General features: G+C 46.6%; 1 protein-coding gene across 1 annotated transcript; it reads left to right on the top strand.

Annotated features, from left to right (window-relative positions):
- The first annotated feature begins 1,875 nt into the window (after nucleotides 1-1,875).
- On the top strand, nucleotides 1,876-22,356 carry LOC112561353 (hemocyanin G-type, units Oda to Odg-like). Its single transcript, XM_025233779.1, is given in 36 exon segments — nucleotides 1,876-2,013; nucleotides 2,322-2,337; nucleotides 2,762-3,084; nucleotides 3,709-4,208; nucleotides 4,962-5,118; nucleotides 5,408-5,681; nucleotides 5,810-6,072; nucleotides 6,353-6,541; nucleotides 6,687-7,257; nucleotides 7,425-7,510; nucleotides 7,512-7,529; nucleotides 7,531-7,651; nucleotides 8,076-8,362; nucleotides 8,648-9,539; nucleotides 9,542-9,606; nucleotides 10,045-11,126; nucleotides 11,350-11,501; nucleotides 11,821-12,154; nucleotides 12,509-13,118; nucleotides 13,314-13,493; nucleotides 13,669-13,798; nucleotides 14,129-14,242; nucleotides 14,245-14,261; nucleotides 14,942-15,061; nucleotides 15,489-15,551; nucleotides 15,553-15,738; nucleotides 15,909-16,495; nucleotides 16,696-16,859; nucleotides 16,995-17,929; nucleotides 18,792-19,065; nucleotides 19,238-19,335; nucleotides 19,729-20,030; nucleotides 20,643-20,744; nucleotides 20,746-21,526; nucleotides 21,746-21,998; nucleotides 22,166-22,356. Coding segments are annotated over 35 exon segments (10,284 nt in total). The 5' UTR covers nucleotides 1,876-1,965; the 3' UTR covers nucleotides 21,989-21,998; nucleotides 22,166-22,356.
- Nucleotides 22,357-23,179: the final 823 nt, after the last annotated feature.

Below are 23,179 nucleotides of genomic sequence, written 5' to 3'. Positions count from 1 at the left end.
AAAACTATGATGCCCACCAAATCCTACCCATTGAAGGCATTGACTTGCATGCATCCTGCAGCTGACCAAGGCGTTTATTCTGTAGTACCTTAGAGGGATGAGAAAGGAGAAAGAGGGGGGAGGATGACAAATTATGTATGTGTTTGATTAGGATGGGACAAACTGTTTGGTTCATTTTGCTACAGACTGTTTGGTTCATTTTGTCTCCCAAGTGGGTAGACTGACAGCGTAACAGTCATTTTGCGGTTCAGCCTCAGCTGCAAGAGTTTGCCGGAGAAATCAATCCCGAGAACATTAGGTACCCCTGCACGTGGAGAGGAGGAGAGACCCCATATCACAACAGCATATGTAACTTAATAAAAAAAAACTGTAAGAAAAAGTCATTAAGCCCCACAGATACATATATTCAGTTGGTTCTATAGTAAAATAAAAATGCATACACATCTATTTCCCTCACAACGTTGTGCACATGCTTTTGTTTTCACTCCAAACTTATTTCCTTTATATCCATGTAGTTCAAAACTAAATTTAAAAAAATGCTTTAAAAACTAAGATATCAGCAGGTATAGAGGCACATGCCATACAATTGCTGTTTTTGACGAGTCACGTATGTTTAGTTTTTTCAACATGTTTATCAAGTTGGGGTCTGACGAACTGAATTATCGCAGTAAATACATATTCTGCAGGAAATGTTTACTGGATAAATTGTGCTTTCAGTATCTGCCGAGTGTTGTTAGACTGGAATTCAGCTATACAAGTGCGTAGATGAAATAGGATCAAAAAGGGAGAGAAACATATGCCGTTGTCTGTATTTTTTGTGTCTCAGGTCAAGGTACGTTTCTAGAATCTTCTTCGTTCGAGAAATCCATATCTGTGTTAGCTAATTAATTTATGGCTAAAGCGTTCTTCTCATTAACCTCGTGTGATAGGGTTGGACTGACCTTCATCTCTCGAACAACGCAATATTTTTTTGTGTGCAGTCAGCAGGTTTGTTAGGGGTCTGCGCCCATGTGTTTCTTATTAGACCTAAGTATCATATGAAACAATTATAAATTAGGATAAGTCCATTATTCGTAAAGGGGCCTTGGTGTTATTGGAAATCCATTTTTTGCAAACTTTGCATCGCCTTCAGTAAAACTTTTAAGTGTATGCACACCTCATATTCCCTTATTCTCCTTGTTTTTTTTGTTTTTTTGTTTTTTGAAGAACATTTCATAACTTGAAACACGAAAGAATCTTCTAGCTAAAAATCTTCAATCGGTTACCCATCGTGTTTTGGTAGTCGTCTTATATTAAATCATCCTGTTAAATTTAGATGTATCTGGACGAGAATAAATCCTTTTATAGGTCGGAACTTAGACACTAAGTCGTCATTTTAAGTCGTCTATAGTTCTGTATATAAACAATTATTTTTCAATTAAAATATATAAAAAATTTCCATTACCAGTAAATGTTGTGTAACATATGAAAATTAATTCTATAGAAGCAGTGCTTTTTTTTCTGGTAAATACATCGATGCAACATTCAACCATGTTTTGCCAAATAATTTAGCTACGCAGACCAATTAATACCTTTAATGTTCGTCCGTACTTTCCAGTCATGTTTTAATTTAAATTTTATTAGCACTTACTGCATCTTACTGTATCACATGCTCATGCTTGAGTTGCTGCACATATATCAGGACATACAAACATACACACATCTGCTAAGAATCCATTTTAGCCCGCTAAGTCCATTCATAAAAAAAAGTAATGCTGAACAGCACGTGATCATTGAAGACTATCACAGTCACCCCTTGGTTCCCTGGATGGATGGACCAGTCCTTCGCCTATCATCGGGGTCAGGTGTTGCCTTACACCGGCGAATGAGTATAAATGCTGGGCAGTCTGCAAGGTCCAGCACGATCTTCCAGCTCCGGAAGACTTGTCTCCACTGTTGTCCCTAGCAGTGGTACCTCTCGCCAAGATGATGTCGCTACGACAGGCACTGGTGCTGCTGGCACTGAGTGTGCAGGTATGTCGCCTTTCTGTCTGTATGTCCTTTGCTCTGGTCTCCTCTTCTGTTCTTGCTTTTCAATTCTGTCACCATTAGTCGCTCCTTTTACTGAGTCACCAACAATTTTTTTATGTTGAAATTAGGGACAGCAAGGATTTCCATCACTCTTTCAAAAGCATGGCCATATTGTCACCATGCGCACCCCGAGGGGTGTTCTCTCTTTTACTTTCCATGCTTTCGCAATTTTGTTGATTTGTGTGTTGATTGATTTGTGGATATTATTTCATAAAACTGTAATCTTCTAATGATTTTGTTCTTCCTCACAGATTGCATTGTTATCAGGTATGTACCCACTATGTTTCTCATTGTTCCTCTATAATAGTCGCGATTCTTTTCCTCGGCACATTGCTCACTTCTTCTATTTCTGTCTTTACAACACCATCACCAATCTCAGACACTGTTCTAGCGGAAACAGGCAAGATTACGATTGTAGAAAGTCGTCCGCGTTGAAACATAACTCATCTTTAGTTATCTACGTTGAATAACAGTACAATAAAGACATCATCATTTGAAATAAGTCATGACCTTATGTAAGCTATTTTTTAAAATGTCTTCTTTTCACAAAACCCTTTTGAATACACAACTAAAAATGTATATATTATGTATAGCACAATCCAAATAACATATGTAAGCTATGTCATTGTAAACTCCTCCAGTACAAATATCTTGCCAGTACGTGTTTCGTAACGACCTTTTCTGACCTCAGCTTCCCTGGTGCGTAAGAATGTGGACTTATTGTCGGACCAAGAAGTGTTGAGCCTGGAGTCCTACCTGAGAGAGCTTGAAGATGACAAAACGGTGAACGGTTATCAGAGTCTGGCCGCCTTCCATGGCGAGCCTTCCATGTGCACGGACGACGACGGACACCCGGTGGCCTGCTGTGTGCACGGTATGGCCACCTTCCCCCAGTGGCACCGACTGTACGTCGTGCAGCTGGAGCAGGAACTGCACGACAGGGGCCTGGCTGATATCGGTGTGCCCTACTGGGACTGGACAAAGCCCATCACGGCCTTGCCACGCCTCGTGCAGGTCAGATCACACTTCTCTCTTTCTTCCTTTCGTTCTCTCTCTCTCTCTTTCTTTCTTTCTTTCTCTTTTTAAAGACATAATCTATTTATTGCATACCACGTTTCCCCCCAAATAAAGCGGGGTCTTATTTTAATATTTGCCTCAAAAGAGACATTAAGGCTTATTTTTAGTGGTGTCTAATTTTTTTCATGTACAAAAATCTACATTTATTCAAGTACCAAATTTTTATTTATTCTAACACAGTCATATCATCTTCTGGAACATAGTCATAACTCATAACATTCTATTTTGTGTATTAATAAATTCACTATGTGAATCGTGTGTTTCAATGGACAAATGAAATCTGTCCGCGTGGCTGAAGAGCTTAACTAGGGTATACATTTTAGGTAGGGCTTACATCACGAGATACTGGAAAAAGGTCATTGTAGGGCTTATTTTTTGGGTTGGGTCTTTTTTTCGAGAGAACGCGGTATTATTTACTTATTTAGTAAATTAATTTATGTCATGACTGTTTACTTAATAAAGAACGATTACGAAATAGTGAAAGAAAGACAGGAAGGGCGCTAGCATTAACATTAATCAAGAATTGAACACGAAAGAAATTGCAGGCATTTGTTCTTGCAGGAGCCTATCTTTAAAGACCCTAAAGGAGGTCTCGGCCAGAAAAACTCTTGGTTCTCCGGTGAAATCAACGTGGACAGCCTGAACCTGCACACGAGCACTGCTCGCGCCGTGGACGATCGCCTTTTCCAGAGCGTCGCGCCCGGCGAGAATACTCAGCTGTTCGAGATGGTTCTCGACGCCCTAGAGGAGGACGACTACTGTCACTTCGAGGTACAGTTCGAGGTGGCCCACAACCACATCCACTACCTAGTGGGAGGCCGTCACGACCACTCCCTGTCCACGCTGGAGTGGAGCTCCTACGATCCCCTCTTCTTCCTGCACCACTCCAATGTTGACCGCATCTTCGTCATCTGGCAGGAGCTGCAGAAAAAGCGCGGCAAGGCATACGACCATGCTGACTGCAGCGTGGAGCTCTTCCGCAAAAAGCTGGAGCCTTTCGACAGGGACACGAACCCTATTGAGCTGACCCGCACTTACAGCACGGCCAAGAGTCTCTTCAGGTGACGATTTCTTGCCCACTCCTCATCATTATTTTTTTTTATTTTTTTATTTTTTTTTTTTGTATCATTACTAATGAACCAGAGGTAACCCGTTCCTGAGAATTTCCTTTATCTCAGCTCTCGCAAGTCCTCTGTAATAAGGAGCATACGAAAGAGAAGATATATTTTAAACTATTTATCCGCTAGTACCAAACACTAGCTACCCCAAAAGTGACGAAGTGGATAGCCGAATAGTCAGAGCGCTGGCCTTCAAACTAAGCCAAGAGGCGCGCAGGATTGACACTAGTGTGGTGCAGAAAACATCCTTCCCCAGTCAATCCCGCTACGAATCCATTGGGTTGAGGAAAGTTACAGCAGAAAAGTGTGGTCTCGAAGGCTTCACTCCCCCTCCACCCTATGATAATCTTTACCTTTAACACCGAGAAAAAAATTGCCTCTGCTTCTTAAGTTGACCCATGAAGAGTAATTAGCTCTAATTAATTTTTAAGACATTATAGGGATCATTTCCATAAATTAATAGGAGACAGACTTAATTTCTGTCCATAAATTAAAATGTCAACGAACGTCAAAAGAGTACTCGAGACGTGGAGACAATTTGTGTATAACAAGTATTTACTAACAGTTTGGTAGGAGATAACAGCAGATTAATATTAAGCAAACGTATTTAGTACTGACATTACCCACATTGTTTGAGGCTACTGCCATGAATTGCATGCAGCGCAGTTTAACTGTTGATGTTGTGGTTGTGTGTAGCTACCGACAGCTGGGCTACGTGTACGACGATCTGTCGCTGAACGGCCTGAACATCGAGCAGCTGTACAACCTGCTGGAACAGCGCCACGCACGAGAGCGAGCTCTGGCCAGCTTCACCCTGCACGGCCTTGGCTTCTCCGCCAATGTCCGGATCAAGGTCGGTAATGACGTCATCGTCACCGAGTGCTTTGTGACAACAGTTCCTTCTCAGTCCTCTTTGGTTTCCCCATACCTAAGATATGACTACATAATTTGTATAACGGCACTGTAGAAGGCCTTTACCCAGTAAGGAATTTGATCGCTATTCTAAAATTTGGAGCACTTTGTATTCACTAAGATGATTAACGAACCACCAGCAGATTTCACGGGCGAATTAACGTACCCATGTACGCACGTAAAATAGTGTCCGTCTGTCGGCTGTTACGAAAAATCTTTCATTTTCGCAGGTATGTGACCACGATGACGACGACGACCAATCTCACAGCCACTGCGAGTTTGCAGGTGATATCTTTATCCTGGGAGGCGCCAACGAGATGCCGTGGGAGTTCAACCTGCCCTACCACTTCGACATCAGCAAGGCCGTGGAGCACCTGGGCAAGAAGCTGAACGGTGACTACGTCGTGACGGCAGAGCTGTACAGTGTCAATGGCACGTCACTCAACCCCAACCTCCTGCCCAGACCAGTGGGTGTTTACAGACCTGCCAAGGGCTTCACTGACCGTAAGTACTCAATTCTTAATTACAATCACCCCTACAACTGCTGCTAATGTTACTTATGCTACCGTTGTAGTCTGTTGTTTTTCTGGTCACGTATCTCACTTCATTGACATTGACTTCCTTTCCTTCAGCCAAGCCGAGCGAATCGGACGTGCAGAGTGCAAATGTCGTCATCCGCAAGGACGTGGACACGCTGACGGACGAGGAGGTGTACGAGCTGCGGCAGGCGCTGTCCCGCTTCCAGAACGACACGTCTGTCAACGGCTACCAGTCTGTGGCCGAGTTCCACGGGTTGCCTGCCCGCTGTCCTCGCCCCGACGCCAGGGTGCGCTACGCTTGCTGCGTCCACGGCATGGCCACATTCCCTCACTGGCATCGACTTTTCGTTGTGCAGGTCAGTTTACTAGCGACGAACTTGAAGCAAAATTAAAGTCGTGTTAATTGATTAGGTAGGCACTCTATACGTTTTGTAGTTGATCTGCTATGAAAAAAAACCCAAACAAACAGCAGGTAACAATTGTAATAATTAGGGTATTAAGTAGTTTCAGTAACAATAACAGAATTTGTTTGACGAACTGGATTGATAAAGGAGTGTCTCAAAAGGAAGCGGTCAGTCTAATGTTGAAGAATTGGTTAAGCGGGTAATTGAAATTTTGGTCTTGTTTCATGCGCAGGTGGAGGATGCTCTCAAGAGTAGAGGCTTGCACTTCGGTATCCCTTACTGGGACTGGACGCGGCCCGGCACCACTGTACCCGCCATCGCTAGTCAAGAGACTTACGAAGATCCTAACAGCGGCAGCTCGGTGCACAACCCCTTCTTTAACGCACCTGTGGCTTTCCTTGGAGAGACTACCTCTAGACAGGTAAATCGGCATAGTAATGGAATAGCAGCGCATTATTAGGAACGAGCACACCTGCTGTTAAGAACAACGGTCTGCTAAGCATCTATGTCTATATTGATGTATATCTTGTTGGCATAATCTCTATATCTGAGTGTGCTCCTTACAGGTCCAGCCTGAATTGTCGGCAAAGCCAGAATACGGAGACCACACGGCCCTGTTTGACGGCATACTGCTGGCCCTTGAGCAAAGAGACTTTTGCGACTTCGAGGTACAGTTTGAGGTAGTACACAATCTCCCGCATTTCCTGGTGGGTGGCTTTGCACCTTACTCCTTGTCCACCCTCCACTACAGCGCCTTTGACCCCATCTTCATCCTGCACCACTCCAACGTGGACCGTTTGTGGGCCATCTGGCAGGCGCTGCAGATCAAGAGAGGTCTTCCCTACAAGGCCCACTGTGCCCACACCATGACCCACGAACTCCTCAAACCGTTTGGTTTTGCTCCTCCTCTCAACAGCAACGAGAAGACATACTCGCACGCGCGCCCAACCAATATCTACGACTACGAACACGAACTAGAGTACGCGTACGATAACCTGCAGTTCGGTGGCATGACCATCGACCAGCTGGACCACTACATCGATGAACGACGTACTAAGGACCGAACCTTTGTGGGTCTTCACCTTCAAAACATCGGGACGTCAGCCCGAGTGATCCTTTCTATCAAACCAAAAGATGGTCAGTCACAGTGTTATACTTTTTTTCATTCTCTTTTCTTTCTACTTTTACGTAAAGGGCTAAAGAACAGTGCCCATAGCATAAAGCTTCAGATGTATGAACGTTTTGACTAGTTCATTACTTCATTAATTTATTGAACGATTAATTGATTGATTATTTTGTGACAGGTGACTCTTATGAGGTAGCCACGCTTGCAGTCCTTGGTGGAGAGAAGGAGATGCCCTGGAATTTCGACCGTCTCGTCAAGGTGGAGAATAACTGACGCTCTGAAATAACAGGGGTTTGAAATATGACGACGAATACGATGTTGTCCTCTCTATCAAAGATGTCAATGGAAAGGACTGGCCTGAAGACACATTCAGCCACACAACCATCATTCATGAAGAAGGAACCAGTGAGAAAAAAAATAATTCGTCTCTCGACTTTCTCTTTCGCTTTGACCGTCGATTATTTTTCATTCTGTCTGTCTGTCTCTGTCTCTGTCTGTCTGTTATTTTTGTAGTGTTTGCGTGACACAACAGCAACAGCTTGAATATCTTCAGCAAAAAAGCAAAGACAGGATCTTGGTCTTAGAAATATCGTCTCATTACCGTACCTCAGCCTAATAAAAAATCTAGCACTGGTAACAGGCTTTCCCGAATTAATTTTTCGCACTAGCTTTCCAGCTGTCACTCTATTGTCATATTATCAACTGCAGCTTCCTTTGTCTCAAGCTGATTGAATTTATTTATTGACGCCAGTATAGTCGAAACTGAAGAGTTAAATATTGTAGGGAGTCAATGGACCAAGCAAAGGAATCGTATTCTTAAAATTTGCAGCTCACGAAGAGGAAGAGCACCAAGAGCTGCACGTGCGCAGTGACGTCAGCAGCCTGACAAGTGAGCAGGTGCAGAACCTGCGCGAGGCCCTACACTCTCTAGAGGAAGACACGTCGATCAATGGTTTCGAGCACATCGCGGCTTTCCACGGCCAGCCCAACTGGTGCCCGTCCCCGGACGCCGAGAAGAAGTTCGCCTGCTGCGCGCACGGCATGGCGGTCTTCCCCCACTGGCATCGTCTGCTCACCGTGCAGGCCGAGAACGCGCTCAGAGCTAAAGGCTTCCAGGTGAGTCAGCGAGAAGCGCTTGCTATACAACCATATCTCGATAGCACCGGAAGAAGAATGTATATTGACTACCTAGACAGGACAAGAAAAAATGATTTATCCGTTTACCTAATAGTTGCTCAAGAGATCAAAGTAAGCAATATTCTTCAGGGACAGAAACAAACAGACGAAAAGCTTTGATATGCTGTGGATGAGATTTACGTTGAAAACAGACGTCTCTGATAGAATAAACGAAGGTGTCATTCATAGCTTGTGATGCAATGATTAGGATTAGTTTTATTTCAGGATGGTTTACCATACTGGGACTGGACGCTGCCGATGACATCCCTGCCAGAGATCGTTGTGGGTGAAACGTACGTCAACCCTAAGACGAATTCACCTGAGCCCAACCCGTTTCACCACGGCATCGTCGAGGGGAAAACAACGACCCGCAGCGTGCGAGACAAGCTCTTCGAGCAGCCTAAGTTCGGCAGCCTGACCAAGATCGCCAAGATGGTGCTTCTGGCCTTCGAGCAGACAGACTTCTGCACGTTCGAGGTGCAGTACGAGATCGCCCACAACTACATCCACGCACTGGTGGGCGGCAACGAGTCCTACTCCATGGCCTCGCTCCGGTACACAGCTTACGATCCAATTTTCTTCCTGCACCACTCTAACACTGACCGCATCTGGGCCATCTGGCAGGCTCTGCAGCACTACCGGGGACTGCCGTACAACTCTGCAAACTGCGCTATTGCCTCCCTGCGCAAGCCGTTGCAGCCTTTCGCTCAGACCAGCACCATCAATCCCGACCGCATCACGCGAGATCACTCTGTACCCTTCGAGGTCTTCGACTACGAGCGCAGCTTCCAGTACCACTACGACGACCTCGAGTTCAACGGCTTCTCCATCCCGCAGCTGCAACGCGAGATCCTGCATCGCCAACACGACGAGCGAGTCTTCGCCGGCTTCATGCTGCGCGGCATCGGCAAGTCGGCGCTCGTCACTCTCGAGGTATGCGAACCCAGCGGCACGTGCCACCCTGCGGGCGAGTTCTACATCTTGGGCGACGAGTACGAGATCCCTTGGCAGTACGACCGTCTGTTCAAGTACGAGATCACAGACGTATTGGAGGAGTTCAAGCTGGAGGCCAACGACCGTTACAGCGTGCAGTACTCCGTCATCGACCTGGACGGCACCAAATCAGTAGTGACGTCTTCGGCAAGGTCACTGTTGTCGTTCGACCTGGATCAGGTGAGACGCCAGTGGGTTGTTTTCTCTCAGAATCTTTCAACCAGTCACGTCTGCCTGTCTGCTGTACTTGTCGTTCCTGTTGATATAATTTATAACAGAAGAACACCTTTAACACTTATTACTCAATAAATCTAGTAAAAATTAATTAGCTAAGTCACTCAAGTAGCAGGTCTATTAAAAATAGGGATTACTATCCTATTTTCAAAAGAAATAAGAAAGCAGCAATGCATTTCTGATTATTTTTGTCTGTATCGTACTTGATATTTAAACGGGAAATTCTAGTCACTTTTTCCTGAATGGTAAGTTATTGTTCATGAGAGGCACAATTATATCCCTCTCAGTAAATCTCTTAAAAAGAAGAGATCCATAATCGATAGCTTTCCTTTTATGTTAAATGATTCTGATAAATGATGATAAACTTTGGGTTGTTTTCTATGACAGAAACCAAGAAGGGTGAAATCGACAAGAACATTGTGGCTTCTTCCCACATCCGCCGTAACCTGCAGGACCTGAGCGAGGGAGAGGTGGAAAGCTTAAAGAGCGCGCTTAGAAGCTTGGAAGACGATGGAACCTTCGGGAAGATCGCCTCGTTCCACGGCTACCCTGGCCTGTGCACGCACGAAGGCCGCAAGGTGGCTTGCTGCGTGCATGGTTCGGCCACCTTCCCCCACTGGCACCGGCTGTATGTTGATCAGGTGGAGAACGCACTCTTGGCCCACGGCTCCGCTGTCTCCGTGCCTTACTGGGACTGGACCCAACCCATCCGACAGCTACCCGCGCTCATCAACGAGGCCTCCTACTTCGATTCGCGCTCGCAGACAGAAGAATCTAACCCCTTCTTCCAGGTCAAGATCCTTGACACAGGAAAGGTGACCACCAGAGACCCCCAACCCGAGCTCTTTAACAGCGACTACCTCCTCAACAACGTCCTGTTGGCCTTGGAGCAAACCAGCTTCTGCGACTTCGAGATCCAGTTCGAGATCGTGCACAACGCCTTGCACTCTTTGGTGGGTGGCCGAGGCTTGTACTCCCTAAGCTCTCTAGACTACGCGGCCTTTGATCCCCTTTTCTTCCTGCACCACGCCAACGTGGACCGCATCTGGGCAATCTGGCAGGCCCTGCAGCAATACCGGGGGCTGCCGGACGACAAGTCAGACTGCGCCCTCAACATCATGCGAAAGCCGCTCCATCCCTTTGATGACAAGGGCCAGAACGAATTCGACCTCACTAACCGCTACAGCAGACCCATCGATGTCTTTGACTACAGCAACCACTTTGACTACCACTACGACACCCTCAACTTCAACTCGTGGACCATCCCTCAGTTGGAGGAGGTGCTGAAGAGACAGAGAGCGCAGGACAGGCTCTTCGCTGGATTCCTTCTGCATAACATCGGCACTTCGGCCGATGTCCAGCTCTTCATTTGCGTAGCCACTGGCAACGGGGAGCGGAACTGCAACCACCCTGCAGGATCGTTTTCTGTCCTCGGCGGTGAGACAGAGATGTCTTTCATCTTTGATCGTCTTTACAAGTAAGTCTCTCTCTATATATATTCCAATATTTAAACATTGTATTCATTTTTTCATCCATAGTACTAAATTTTCAACGCAAGTAAGCTAGTCTCGTTTGCTGTTGTGGTTACTGATTGTGTGTTGAATGATATAATCACACTGCATTATTGACGCAGGTTTGTCCAGTAGGAAATACAGTGACTCAGTAGATCAAGTGTTCATCACAGTACTCTGTTGACATAGGTACGACATCAGTGACCCAGTGCGAAAGCTGGGCCTGAAACTGGACAGCGCTGGCGACATTGATCTTGAGATCAAGATCAGGGCGTACAACGGCTCCTACCTGGAATCCAGCGTTCTTCGGAGACCTTCTCTGATCTTCGTACCTGGCGAAGGTAGTAATCTGAGATCTTAGTGGCTTTGAACATAAGTGGTTCTCCGTGTCCTCCAGTGCCGTTATCTTCCCCAATTAAGTTGATTAATTTCTGTTTATTTCTGATATGATGCTTATTTCTGCCGGAGAGTTCCTGGGCGGTCATGGGAAGTTTTCCAGTCCGGCTCAGGACTGAAATGAGCAAGTCTAGGCTCTACAGTCACAGCGATGACAAGGCATCAGCTATTTCTTAATATTCTCAATGATTAGCAAGAATATCTCTCCACACTGCCATCTGGTTTTACGTAGAATACACTAACCGTGTATGTTACTTATTACAGACAACAGCCAAGACCAGACGGGCAAAACCGAAAGACGGTTGATCAGAAAGAGTGTGACGTCACTGACCATCGGCGAGCGGCGGTCCCTGGTGCTGGCCCTCCAGAGCCTGCAGGAAGACAGCTCCGCCACGGGTTTCCAGGCGCTGGCCTCCTTCCACGCAGTGCCACCCCTCTGCCCGTACCCCGAGGCCAACCAGCGTTACGCCTGCTGCGTGCACGGCATGGCCACCTTCCCGCAGTGGCACCGACTCTACACCGTACAGTTTGAAGACGCACTCCGACGACGAGGGGCCCTCGTTGGCATCCCCTACTGGGACACCGTCAACCCGCAAAAGTCAGTTTAGGGGCTTCTAAATTTCTTCCATCAGCTGTATGCTTCCACTTTTATGTCCAATGCTACATTTTTTCTCAACCTAATATAATAAATAAAGGAGTAGCCTTATAATTATTGCATTTGGAGGCCAGTGATTTTAAAACACGATAAATAAATCAGAATTAAGCTATAAACAGGCAAGAAAATAAGCAATGGATTACTATTTAACACCTGTCGACTGTCGTCTCTAACCACTGATCTCTTGTTCATTTATGAACTTTACCAAGATAGTCCTCAGACATTTGTTTTACACCTGGTATTCTGACCATTACTTTCAGATTTCCGTTTTAAGTGTACCATGTCTATTGTTCTCAGTTCTCTACCCGCGTTTTTCAACGACGCTATCTACCATGACCCAGTGCTCGACGTTGACATCCCCAACCCATGGGCTGGTGCTGCCATCGCGTTCGAGAACACTAAGGTGGAGCGTGATTTCAAGTTGGACCGTCTGTCTGATGACGGCGAACACGGCTACGACAACTGGCTGTGGAAGCAATTCCTCTTTGCCCTCGAGCAGGAGAACTACTGCGACTTTGAGGTACAGTTTGAGATCGCCCACAACGCCATCCACGCCTGGGTGGGCGGCAGCAAGGAGCACAGCATGGCTCACCTGCACTACGCCTCGTACGACCCCATCTTCCTTCTGCACCACTCCAGCACTGACCGCATCTACGCCCTCTGGCAGGAGCTACAGCGCCTGAGAGGTCATGACCCCAACGAAGCCAACTGCGCTCTGGAACTCATGCGGGAGCCGCTCAAACCTTTCAGTTTCGGTGCACCGTACAACCTTGACCCCATCACAAAAGAGTACTCTAAGCCAGAGGACGTCTTCGACTACAAGAGCCACTTCAACTACGAGTACGACACCCTGGAGCTTGCGGGCATCAACGCGGAACTGCTGCTTAGCCTCATCAACAAACAAAAGGTGCAAACGTCCGCGGTTATCCAACCCTTTATAAATTACAGAGGTAGAACTTTTCCTTTGTTTCTTTAAGATGATCCCGAAAGCAAGCTTTGAGTAGCGGTTACGTGTCATCAGCGTGACATAGTTGCAAGTTATTAAAGCGTTTACACGGCAAGTATTTGCGTTACTTATATATGTTGACTTCCTATGTTTCAGGAAAAGTCACGAGCATTCGCTGGCTTCCTTCTCGGTGGAATTAAAACTTCTGCCCACGTGGACATTTGGGTGTGTACAACTGAGAACGTGTGCACGGAGGCCGGCGACTTTGACGTCCTGGGCGGCACGGCTGAGATGCCCTGGTCATTCGACCGTCTCTACCGCTATGAGATCACAGAGGTGGGTGCAGGTGTGGGGTTGAGTGCACATGTCTTTTTAATTTTCTCTTAATTTTCTTAATTTTAATGTTTTAATAATTTTTATCGCATACCATTATTCGATCGTCCACAAACTGTAACCGTACTCTCATGCTTGCATACTCAGTACAGTAACGCTATTGGCACTTGTGTGACAGGTCCTGGAGAAGAAGAGCTTGAGCGTTGACGACGCCTTCACAGTTAAAGTGCAGCTCCGAGCTCTCAACGGCTCTGAGCTTAGCTCCAGCCTCATCCCCACTCCCTCCGTACTCTACGAGCCTAAGTCACGTGAGTGCCAACACCCTGTCTAAAGACACATGTCTCATGTCATGACATATCTCATTACATCTTCAGGTCACACGAATGTGGGCGAGTTTAATTGTTACTGACCGATAGTGTAAGGCTGATGGAAATTAAAATGTTGACTGCAGATGTCAGGTTTTATTTTCCCAAAGCAAAATCGATGAGCATTGATGTAACTGATAAAAACGAATTCGAATATTAGGGCTATCACAAGAAAAATCAGAAGTTTCTGTAGATCGAAAATACACGAATATGCTTCGACAGAGTGATCTTACATCATCAACACATACATTGACATAATAAGTGCATGTGCAGGAGTAACATCGATCCAGGAACTGCCCCCGAACCGAGTGCGTCACGAAATCTCGCACCTGGACGCCCGCGCCACCATGAGCCTAAAGGCCGCACTCAGTGACCTCCAAAAAGACGAACCAAGAGCGGCTGGCAGGTAACCATGACAACGCCTACTGTCTTCTGGAATAAAGATCGTTTCCACTTTAAATAAAACTATAAATACAGTGAGGTGCAACAGTTGCTGTTGTCTTCAGTTAAAAATTCCTCGTTCTGAATGAAATGACTGGCTCAGATCATTGACGAGATGCTGCCACAAGTCAGACCTTTTCCTCCTGCTTTGCATCTATACTAGAAATTTGCATTATTCAACCTTCAGATTTTAAGAGACTTGAACACTGGACCCTTTTAGAAGTATGGGATGTTCTGTGTGTCATAAGACAATAGATGGTCCGCATTAAAAAGCAGTTTCCAATCGAAACAAAAGAAGGCAACTAATGTCTTTCTTGGAGTAGAAGTTGAAATGTTTTTCTTCTAATGTCATTATTGTTAAATAAGATTGTGTCAGTCCAGTGACAGAAGCTCTAGAGAAACAAATGGGACAAACTTTTATTTACAATTTTATATCTTCATATAATCTGACCTTTGTCTCCAAAGAGAATAGCTGCGATGTGTCCTTCGACAGTGTAAGGTAAACTTTCAGTTACTCAAATCCCTTGAAAGCGATTTGAGTTCTAGTCACGTGGGTTACCGGATATGTTTGATGGGTCGTTGTTTTGTTCACGTTCAGTCTCGCGCGGCAAGGAAACATGTTAGAATGGTTGTTATTCTGTACAGGCACTGGCAGCTTTCCACGGAGTGCCTGCCCTGTGTCCTTCACCTGAGGCGCCCAAGTACGCCTGCTGTCTGCACGGTGTGCCCACCTTCCCCCACTGGCACCGTCTGTACACCCTGCAGGTCAGTGACCTCGCTGTCAGCAGCTTTGTTTGCATCTGGTTGCCATAAACAAACACGTGATCGCTGAAATTTTACAGGTTGCTTAGTGACAATTTGGTAGTCTTAATTCGCATTACACAAACATTTTTCGTACTGCTAGTGCTACTTATAATCAGAACTGGAAACTTTCAATTATAAAAGAGCATGACATGTTTTCTGGAAAAAACACTTTAAAATTTACTGAAATAATTATTCCAGAGATTTAAATACATAATATAAATTGTGTCCATACATTAGATTAATTTTTTATATAATTTCTGCAATAAAAAATAGGAAAGAAAATTATTATAAGAACAGCTTAATTACAAGTTAGCACCTGTATCTTATTACGGGTAGGTGTGCGATATTGTGCTGCTGAGCATGTCATCACTGTCGTGACTGTTTGCAGGTGGAGCAGGCGCTCTTGAAGCACGGTAGCACCGTGGCTCTGCCCTACTGGGACTGGACGCTGCCCAATCAGCCATCTGCCCTCACTCTTCACCGAGCAGACCTTCTACGATGCCTGGAAGGACGAGGTGTTGGAGAACCCCTTCGCGCGCGGCTACATCAAGGAGTCTAAGGGTTACACCGTCCGCGACCCGCAACCCGAGCTCTTCAAGCTCTCAGCTGACGGCAAGCACTCCGTCCTCTTTGATGAGGTTTGTTTGCATGTAATAACAATGGTTCAATACACGCATTTTGCTTGATGTAGTGGTGGAGAGGTTGCCTAAAGAGACATGATCGCGTTTGTAAGTTTAAGACCCGTAGCTGGGCAAAACCCGGCAACGACCATCAGTCTAACGGACTCCGTCGTGTGTTTACTGGCTAGGTGCTGCTGGTGCTGGAGCAAACCGACTACTGTGATTTCGAAGTGCAGTTTGAGGTAACCCACAATGCCATCCACTACCTAGTCGGCGGCCATCAGTCCTACTCCCTGTCGTCGCTACATTACTCCTCGTACGACCCCATCTTCTTCACCCACCACACCTTCGTGGACAAGATCTGGGCCGTGTGGCAAGAGCTGCAGAAGCGTCGAGGCCTTCCTTACGACCGAGCTGACTGCGCCGTCAACTACATGAACGATCCCATGGAGCCCTTCAACTCCGTGGTCCTCAACGAGAACGCCTTCACGCGCACTCACGCTCTGCCGAAGGAAGTCTTCAACTACCAGGACCTCAACTTCCGCTACGACGACATGAAGCTGGGAGGCCTAAACCTGGACGAGCTGGAGGAGGAGATCCGCCAGCATCAGAGCAAGGCGCGAGTCTTCGCTGGCTTCCTGCTGCACGGCATAGGCACGTCGGCGGAAGTGAGGTTTTCTGTGTGTCAAGAGAATGGCAAGTGCACGCGCGCCGGCGCCATCTTCGTCCTCGGCGGTTCTCTGGAGATGCCTTGGGCCTTCGATCGTCTGTACAAGTAAGTCTCGGCTGTCAGACCACTCTTAGAGTATTTTCGCCATTGAATATGTCCAGAGAACTATTATTTCAATAGTCAGAATGTTTTTACACGAATGCTGCAGTAGCTCAAATATTTAAACATTTGTAAGTGGACTGTATTTGTGATATCGCTGACGCCGACACTTTCTAATCACACAAGTTTCCTTCTGTCCTTTAAAGGTATGACATCACCGACACTTTGAATGAACTGCATATTCGTCCCGAGGATGTCTTTAACGCCGATGCGCCCTTCTCCCTCCGCTATGAGATCATCGCTGTTAACGGCACCGCACTGCCACGTTCTTCGCTGTCCAAACCCACCATCATCTTCAAACCCGCCGTCGGTACGTGCGCGTGATACTGTCATTCTGCAGCAGATTTGATTTCAGATGCTTTCACTACCATCTCCATGGTACGACGAGGTGGAGAATAGGTACAACATTCGCTGGTGTGTAAACTATGTCACCGTCTTGTTGCAGGAGCCCGGACTGAGGAAGCTTCCTATTCCGTGTCCGGCATTGGTGTCCGTAAGAACATCAACACTCTGACTGTGGCCGAGACAGAGAGCCTGAAGAAGGCCCTGAGAGCTGTTCAGCAGCAGAGCGGCCCTAGAGGTTACCAGGAGATCGCCGCTGCTCACGGCTACCCTGGCTTGTGCAAGGACAACGGTCACAAGGTGGCCTGCTGTCACCACGGATCAGCCAGCTTCCCGCAGTGGCATCGTCTCTTTGTCGTCACCCTGGAGCGCGCGCTGACCCTGCAGGGCGCACGCGTGGGCATCCCGTACTGGGACTGGACGGAGTCCTTCACTTCACTACCGACCCTCCTTACCGACAAGGACGACAACCCCTTCGAACATGGCGAGATCGCTTCTCTAAATGAAAAGACAACTCGCTCACCTCGGCCTCAGCTCTTCAGTGACCCCGAGCGCGGCGAGGAGTCCTTCTTCTACCGCCAGATCCTCCTGGCCTTCGAGCAGCGCGACTACTGCGACTTCGAGGTGCAGTACGAGGTCACCCACAACGCCATCCACTCCTGGATCGGAGGCACCAGTCCTTACGGCATGTCCACCCTCGAGTACTCGGCCTACGACCCCATCTTCTTTATCCATCACTCCAACGTCGACCGGCAGTTTGCCATCTGGCAGGCCCTGCAGCGCTACCGTGGCCTGGACTACAACAGCGCCAACTGCAACATCCAGGAGCTGCGTCAGCCACTGGAGCCCTTCAACTGGGACAGCAATCCCAACGACTTCATCCGCGAGAACGCGCGCGCTGTCGATGCTTTCGACTACGATCAGTTCAACTACCAGTACGATGACCTCAACTTCCACGGACTGACTATCCCTCAACTGGAGGAGGCCATCGAGAAGAGAAGAAGCGAGGACCGTGTATTCGCCAACTTCATGCTTCAGGTAAGTGTCTTCTTATTATTCCTTTTCGACCCCAGTGGATTACAGGGTCCCAACTTGTTGTAGTTGAAGTTTCTGTAGCAGGTGTTGTTCTACAGGGTGGGGTTGCTAGCCCCGCGCTTAACCCTCCTCTTCATCTGGGCTTGGGACCGACAGGTTTCCCGGTGGGTTTCCAGTCGGAGTTTTAGGTAACTTTACAAGGTGGTTTATTGCGTGATTATATTTTACTAGTATGCTTCGGTGCAGAAAGGTGTTTTATTTTTCTCTAGTTTGTGCTACGAATATTACTCGCTTTTTTTTCGTTCGGTGCGTATACATGGTGTGTTATTGCCCTTTTTATATGTCTCATTACTATTTCAAGTATCATTCCTGTAGTGTGGTCACACGATATTTTCTTGCTTTTTTTCCTAAAAATTTTCTCAAACTCTTCGTTTTTCTCGTCTGGTCGCATCACCTTGTGTCTTAAAGGTTGTTTCTTATTCAAATTCCACCTCAGTCTCAGTATTTTAAAACAATTCTTTTCTTTTATTCACTTTAGCTTCTGCCTCGTCGATCGTCATAACTCTCCGAAAATTGTCAACCAAAAGAAGAAAAAACTCGTCTAAATCTGACTGTCAAAGGACTTATGAAACAGTTTGCTTGGCAATTAAATGAAGTATATTACTTCTTAATAAAGACAGCAAGGAAAGACTATCAATTAGGGATAAAATACGCAGGGATCAATACGCGACCTAGGAAGCATTTAAAGTAACCACTCATCTCTCCATCTTTGTGCATCTTACCTTATATTCCTTTATACGGAATATTCTCAAAAAAGTCTTTTTTTAAAATCAAAGGAATCACACAAGACCTCTCTCTCTCTCAGGGTTTCAAAGCCAGCGCTGATGTGACCTTTGACCTGTGTGACGCCGACAACCACTGCAGCTTCGCCGGCACCTTCGCCGTGTTGGGCGGGCCTCTTGAGATGGACTGGCACTTCGATCGCCTCTTCCAGTATGACGTCACTTCCGTCTTCAACCAGATGCACCTGCGTCCGGACTCTGTCTACCACTTCGATGTGCACATCACGGCTATCAACGGCACTCAACTGGCCTCGTCGCTGCTGGAGTCTCCATCCGTCAGCTTCGTGCCGGGCAAAGGTCAGACTAATGTCTTGCTGCATGTTACACGTGTTGTGTCTATCGTGCTGCTGTCCTGCTCGTACCTATCACTTGCAAGGTGTTGACTAACCTGCTCATCTTACAAATCAGCGTAGGTTAGAAGATTTTCAAGACTCGGGTCAAGACGGCGATGTTCTTTGTGTCTGTGCAGGTAAGACTGGCAGCCGTGCTGTGGCCAAAGAAGACCCGCAACCCACGAAGACCAAAGATGTCGTGCGATATGAGGTGTCCGCCCTTAGCCTGGAGCAGGTAAGATACCTCGGGTTTGGCATCTATCTGGATTCTATATTTGAATAGATAGTGCTCCATTAACTGTAATTTTACTGTGTTGTATGGTTATCAACACAGGTCTGTACACTAAGTATGTTCCTTTCAACTGCCTTGGATGATTATATAAGAATATAATTTATTTTTTTGGATGTTTGTTTACCCTACATTCCACATATAAACATGTCGCAATCAAAACAGACCACAAGAAATTAAACAGTTTTATCTGAGTTTTGATTATTTGTTTTATCCCCACATTTATCACTGGAAAATATATCGTACACATACTTACCAAAAGGTACAGACTGAAGACTAGTGCAGAAAAGCCGTCACTGTATGTTGACCTCACTGACCTGTCTGCTCGGTGTCCGTCAGGTGAGCAACCTAAGGAACGCGCTGTACAAGCTGCAGAACGACGACGGTCCCAACGGCTACGAGGCCATCGCCAGCTTCCACGGCGCACCCAAGCTGTGTCCGGAGAACGCCACCGACCGCTACGCCTGCTGCACGCACGGCATGCCCGTCTTCCCGCACTGGCACCGCCTCCTGACCGTGCAGTTCGAGATGGCGCTGAGGGACAAGGGCGCTCTGATCGGCATTCCTTACTGGGACTGGACCCGCCCGTCCAAGGCTCTGCCTTCGCTCCTCACCAGCACCGACAACAACCCCTTCTCCACGTGAGTAGCCGCACACTGATCCTTCGGGATCTTTCCTGCGACTGGAACGTCAAATGCTTGGACACTGTGTCGAGAGTGTCAGAGGTAGCAACACTCACTGATGTCCTTGTTTTTCCCATCGTCATTTCGTCAGTTTAAGTTAATTATCACATCGTACGAAGGGAGCTTTCCCATTCTCAGATGACGGCGGTTTTAGGACAGGTAAAAAGGTGAAATTTAAATTTTAAAACACATTTTAGACAGTAACTGATGCATTAAAAGGCTAATTTTAATCCGTGATTTATATCCTATTTAATTAAATCTCGTTCGTTGACATGTTAGGGTTAGGGAGAATGTCCAAATGTTCTTCAGATAATGGCATACAATTTATTTGCAACCACTAGTCTTAGCTAAAAATCAATCTCTACTGTCCTATTCAAGTCATCCGCGTTCTCACTCTACATCCTCTAAAAACCTTTAAGATTCTTCCAGATGAGAACTCATACTTCTTGCTTTTTTTCTTTTTTCTGCCACTTAGATTTTAAAAGAAGGTATTTTGGGTGGTTACAGAGTTAACTGACGTGAGTGAAGTCTTATGCAACATAGAAAATTGATATACGGATGTGCTTACAGATACCAGATCAAGTTCGCACAGCACCAGGTGACAAGGGACGTGCAACCAGGCTTGTACAACCGCCGAAAGCAAAGTGGTCTCGACTCCTTGTTCTACCAGACCTGAGACGCTGGAGGAGACCAACTACTGCGACTTCGAGGTGCAGTTCGAGATGCTTCACAACACCATCCACGCTTTGGTCGGCGGACAGGGCACATACTCCATGTCGACGCTGGAGTACTCGGCCTTTGACCCCTTCTTCATGATCCACCACTCCAGCATCGACCGCATCTGGCAGATCTGGCAGACCCTGCAGAAGCTGCGACACCGCTCCTTCAACTATGCTCGCTGCGCCCTCAGAAACCTCTACCGCCCTCTGGAGCCCTTCAACTACGAAAGCAAAAACCCCAACCCCGTCACCCGCGCCAACTCCCGACCTGTCCAGATCTTCGACGCTTCTAAGTTCCACTATAACTTCGACAACCTCAACCTAAACGGCCACAGCGTGTCCGAGATCAACACCATCATCGAGAACCTTCGCGACCACGACCGCGTGTACGCCGGCTTCGTCTTGTCCGGAATCGGGGTCAGCGCCACGGCCAACGTAAAACTCGTGCCGCAAGGTGGCGACCCTGTTGACGTGGGGTCTTTCTACATCCTGGGCGGCGACGGCGAGATGCCTTGGGCCTACGAACGCGTGTACAAGTATGACGTCACTGATGCCTTGGAGAAGCTGGGCCTTAACGCCTACTCCAACTTCGGCTTCCAGGTGACGCTGACCAAGTATAACGGCGAGCAGCTGGACGCCAGCCTGGCCACCCCTGTTGTCATTTCTCGCCCCGCCAATGCCGACTACGACGTCCTGATTCTGCCACTGCTCGAGGAAAACAAGCTGCCTCCCAAGGTAAACATCCTGCATGACCTGTTAACGGATAGAGTTGTGAATATGTTATTGTGGACAGGTAATGTTTTTGATAACGACTTACAGACAGCTAATGTTAAACAAAAGTTTTTTTTTATTTATGCGTCAGGTGGACCTACCACCGTCTTTTTTTTCTCATGACCAGCTGTTGGATAGGTAACGTGAAGGTGGACATTGTGACTTTGTGTTTTCATGCTACAGGTGATCGTTAGCCGTGGCACTCGCGTCCGCTTCCACTACCCGGTCTCCAGCCTCACCGCCGCCGTTAAGGAGGTAGGCAGCTACACCAGCCTGTCCCTGTGCTCCATCCCCCCTGGCGACGCCAACTCTTACGACCCCGACGTCAACTACAGCTTGGAGCCTGGCGACTACTTTTTCGTCTCCTCCAACAAGGCTCGATGTGAGCAGGGCACGCGTGTGCAGATCAGCATCGACGATGAGTAGATGGCCTCAGGTCAGCAACGATACCCAATTTTTTCCTCACTCTCATTCTTCATCTTTTCCTCACTCGCTCTCATTCTTCATCTGATTGGTTGTGTGTGCGTGTGTGTTTGTGTGTGTGTGTGTGCACTTTACACAAACAGGATGTCCCCCGCACTAACCTTGTTTTTCTTTCTGCAGGTCAAGGGTAATTTGCCATGTCACTGTCAAGGATTTGCCAAATTGCTCCTATGACGTCACTGTCGTTTCGCTGTCTTTCTGTTACTACTTCTGACAGTGTCTAAGTGACTGTTGTTATTGTCACCTGCACTGTGTTTAGTCTTATTAGAAATGCACATGATAACGAAGGAAATTAAAAGGTTCGGAAATTACCAAATGTCTTTGTTGTGATTCTTGATGAATGCTCTTAAAATGCTTATGTTGAAATCAGCATTGAATAAATTGATTGACGATGAAAGAAAGAAAGAAAGAAAGAAAGAAAGAAAGAAAGGAAGAAAAGAAAGATAATATTTTGTGATGTTAAAAGTGTGCTGAATCAATCTATGACGAACAATCGGTTTCGCGCGAGCACGCACGCATCACATGGAAAACAATAGACAACTCCAATCATAATTTATTGTATCACAATAGTCTTGTGCTAAACATTCTTGTTTTGCACTTTACCTACAAAGCAGCTTTTCTGTTTCGTGTTAATTTTAAGAACATTTCGCCTTAAAAAGTTAGATGGATGAAGTCTCACGTGTAATCATTCCCCAACAGCTCACGTGCGAGAGATCCCATAGACATTGATGCGACTCCAACAACTCAATCAGATGCGGCGCTATGTCATTCGTCGTGTCAGTTTGAATACTTTCTTCCTTTTCTTCAACAACCTCAATGATCTACGAACCAAATATAAGTTCCTGTAGCAGGTTTTGTGATCAATTTTTTTTTTTAAATCCTGAACCTAGTTCACGATCGTGGTCAAACTAACGTGCCCAGAGAAACAAGGATAGACGTTGATCGTTGATCCTCTTGAACCAGATTCACAACAAAAATTATCCCAACCACAAGATTTTGTATGGATTAAGATGACTGAATCGCACGAGTTCCGTAGACTTCAAGCACGTTGTGGAAGTCTAAAGAAAAGCAACCCGAAACTGCAGATATTTATTTGTCCTCGGCTACATTTAGTCACTTGTAACGTCCTCGGTC

Source organism: Pomacea canaliculata, linkage group LG4, assembly GCF_003073045.1.
Source record: "Pomacea canaliculata isolate SZHN2017 linkage group LG4, ASM307304v1, whole genome shotgun sequence".
In the NCBI taxonomy this organism is placed as follows: domain Eukaryota; kingdom Metazoa; phylum Mollusca; class Gastropoda; order Architaenioglossa; family Ampullariidae; genus Pomacea; species Pomacea canaliculata.
The sequence above is the reverse complement of the archived record's forward strand: the minus strand, read 5'-3'. Positions and strand labels throughout refer to the sequence as shown.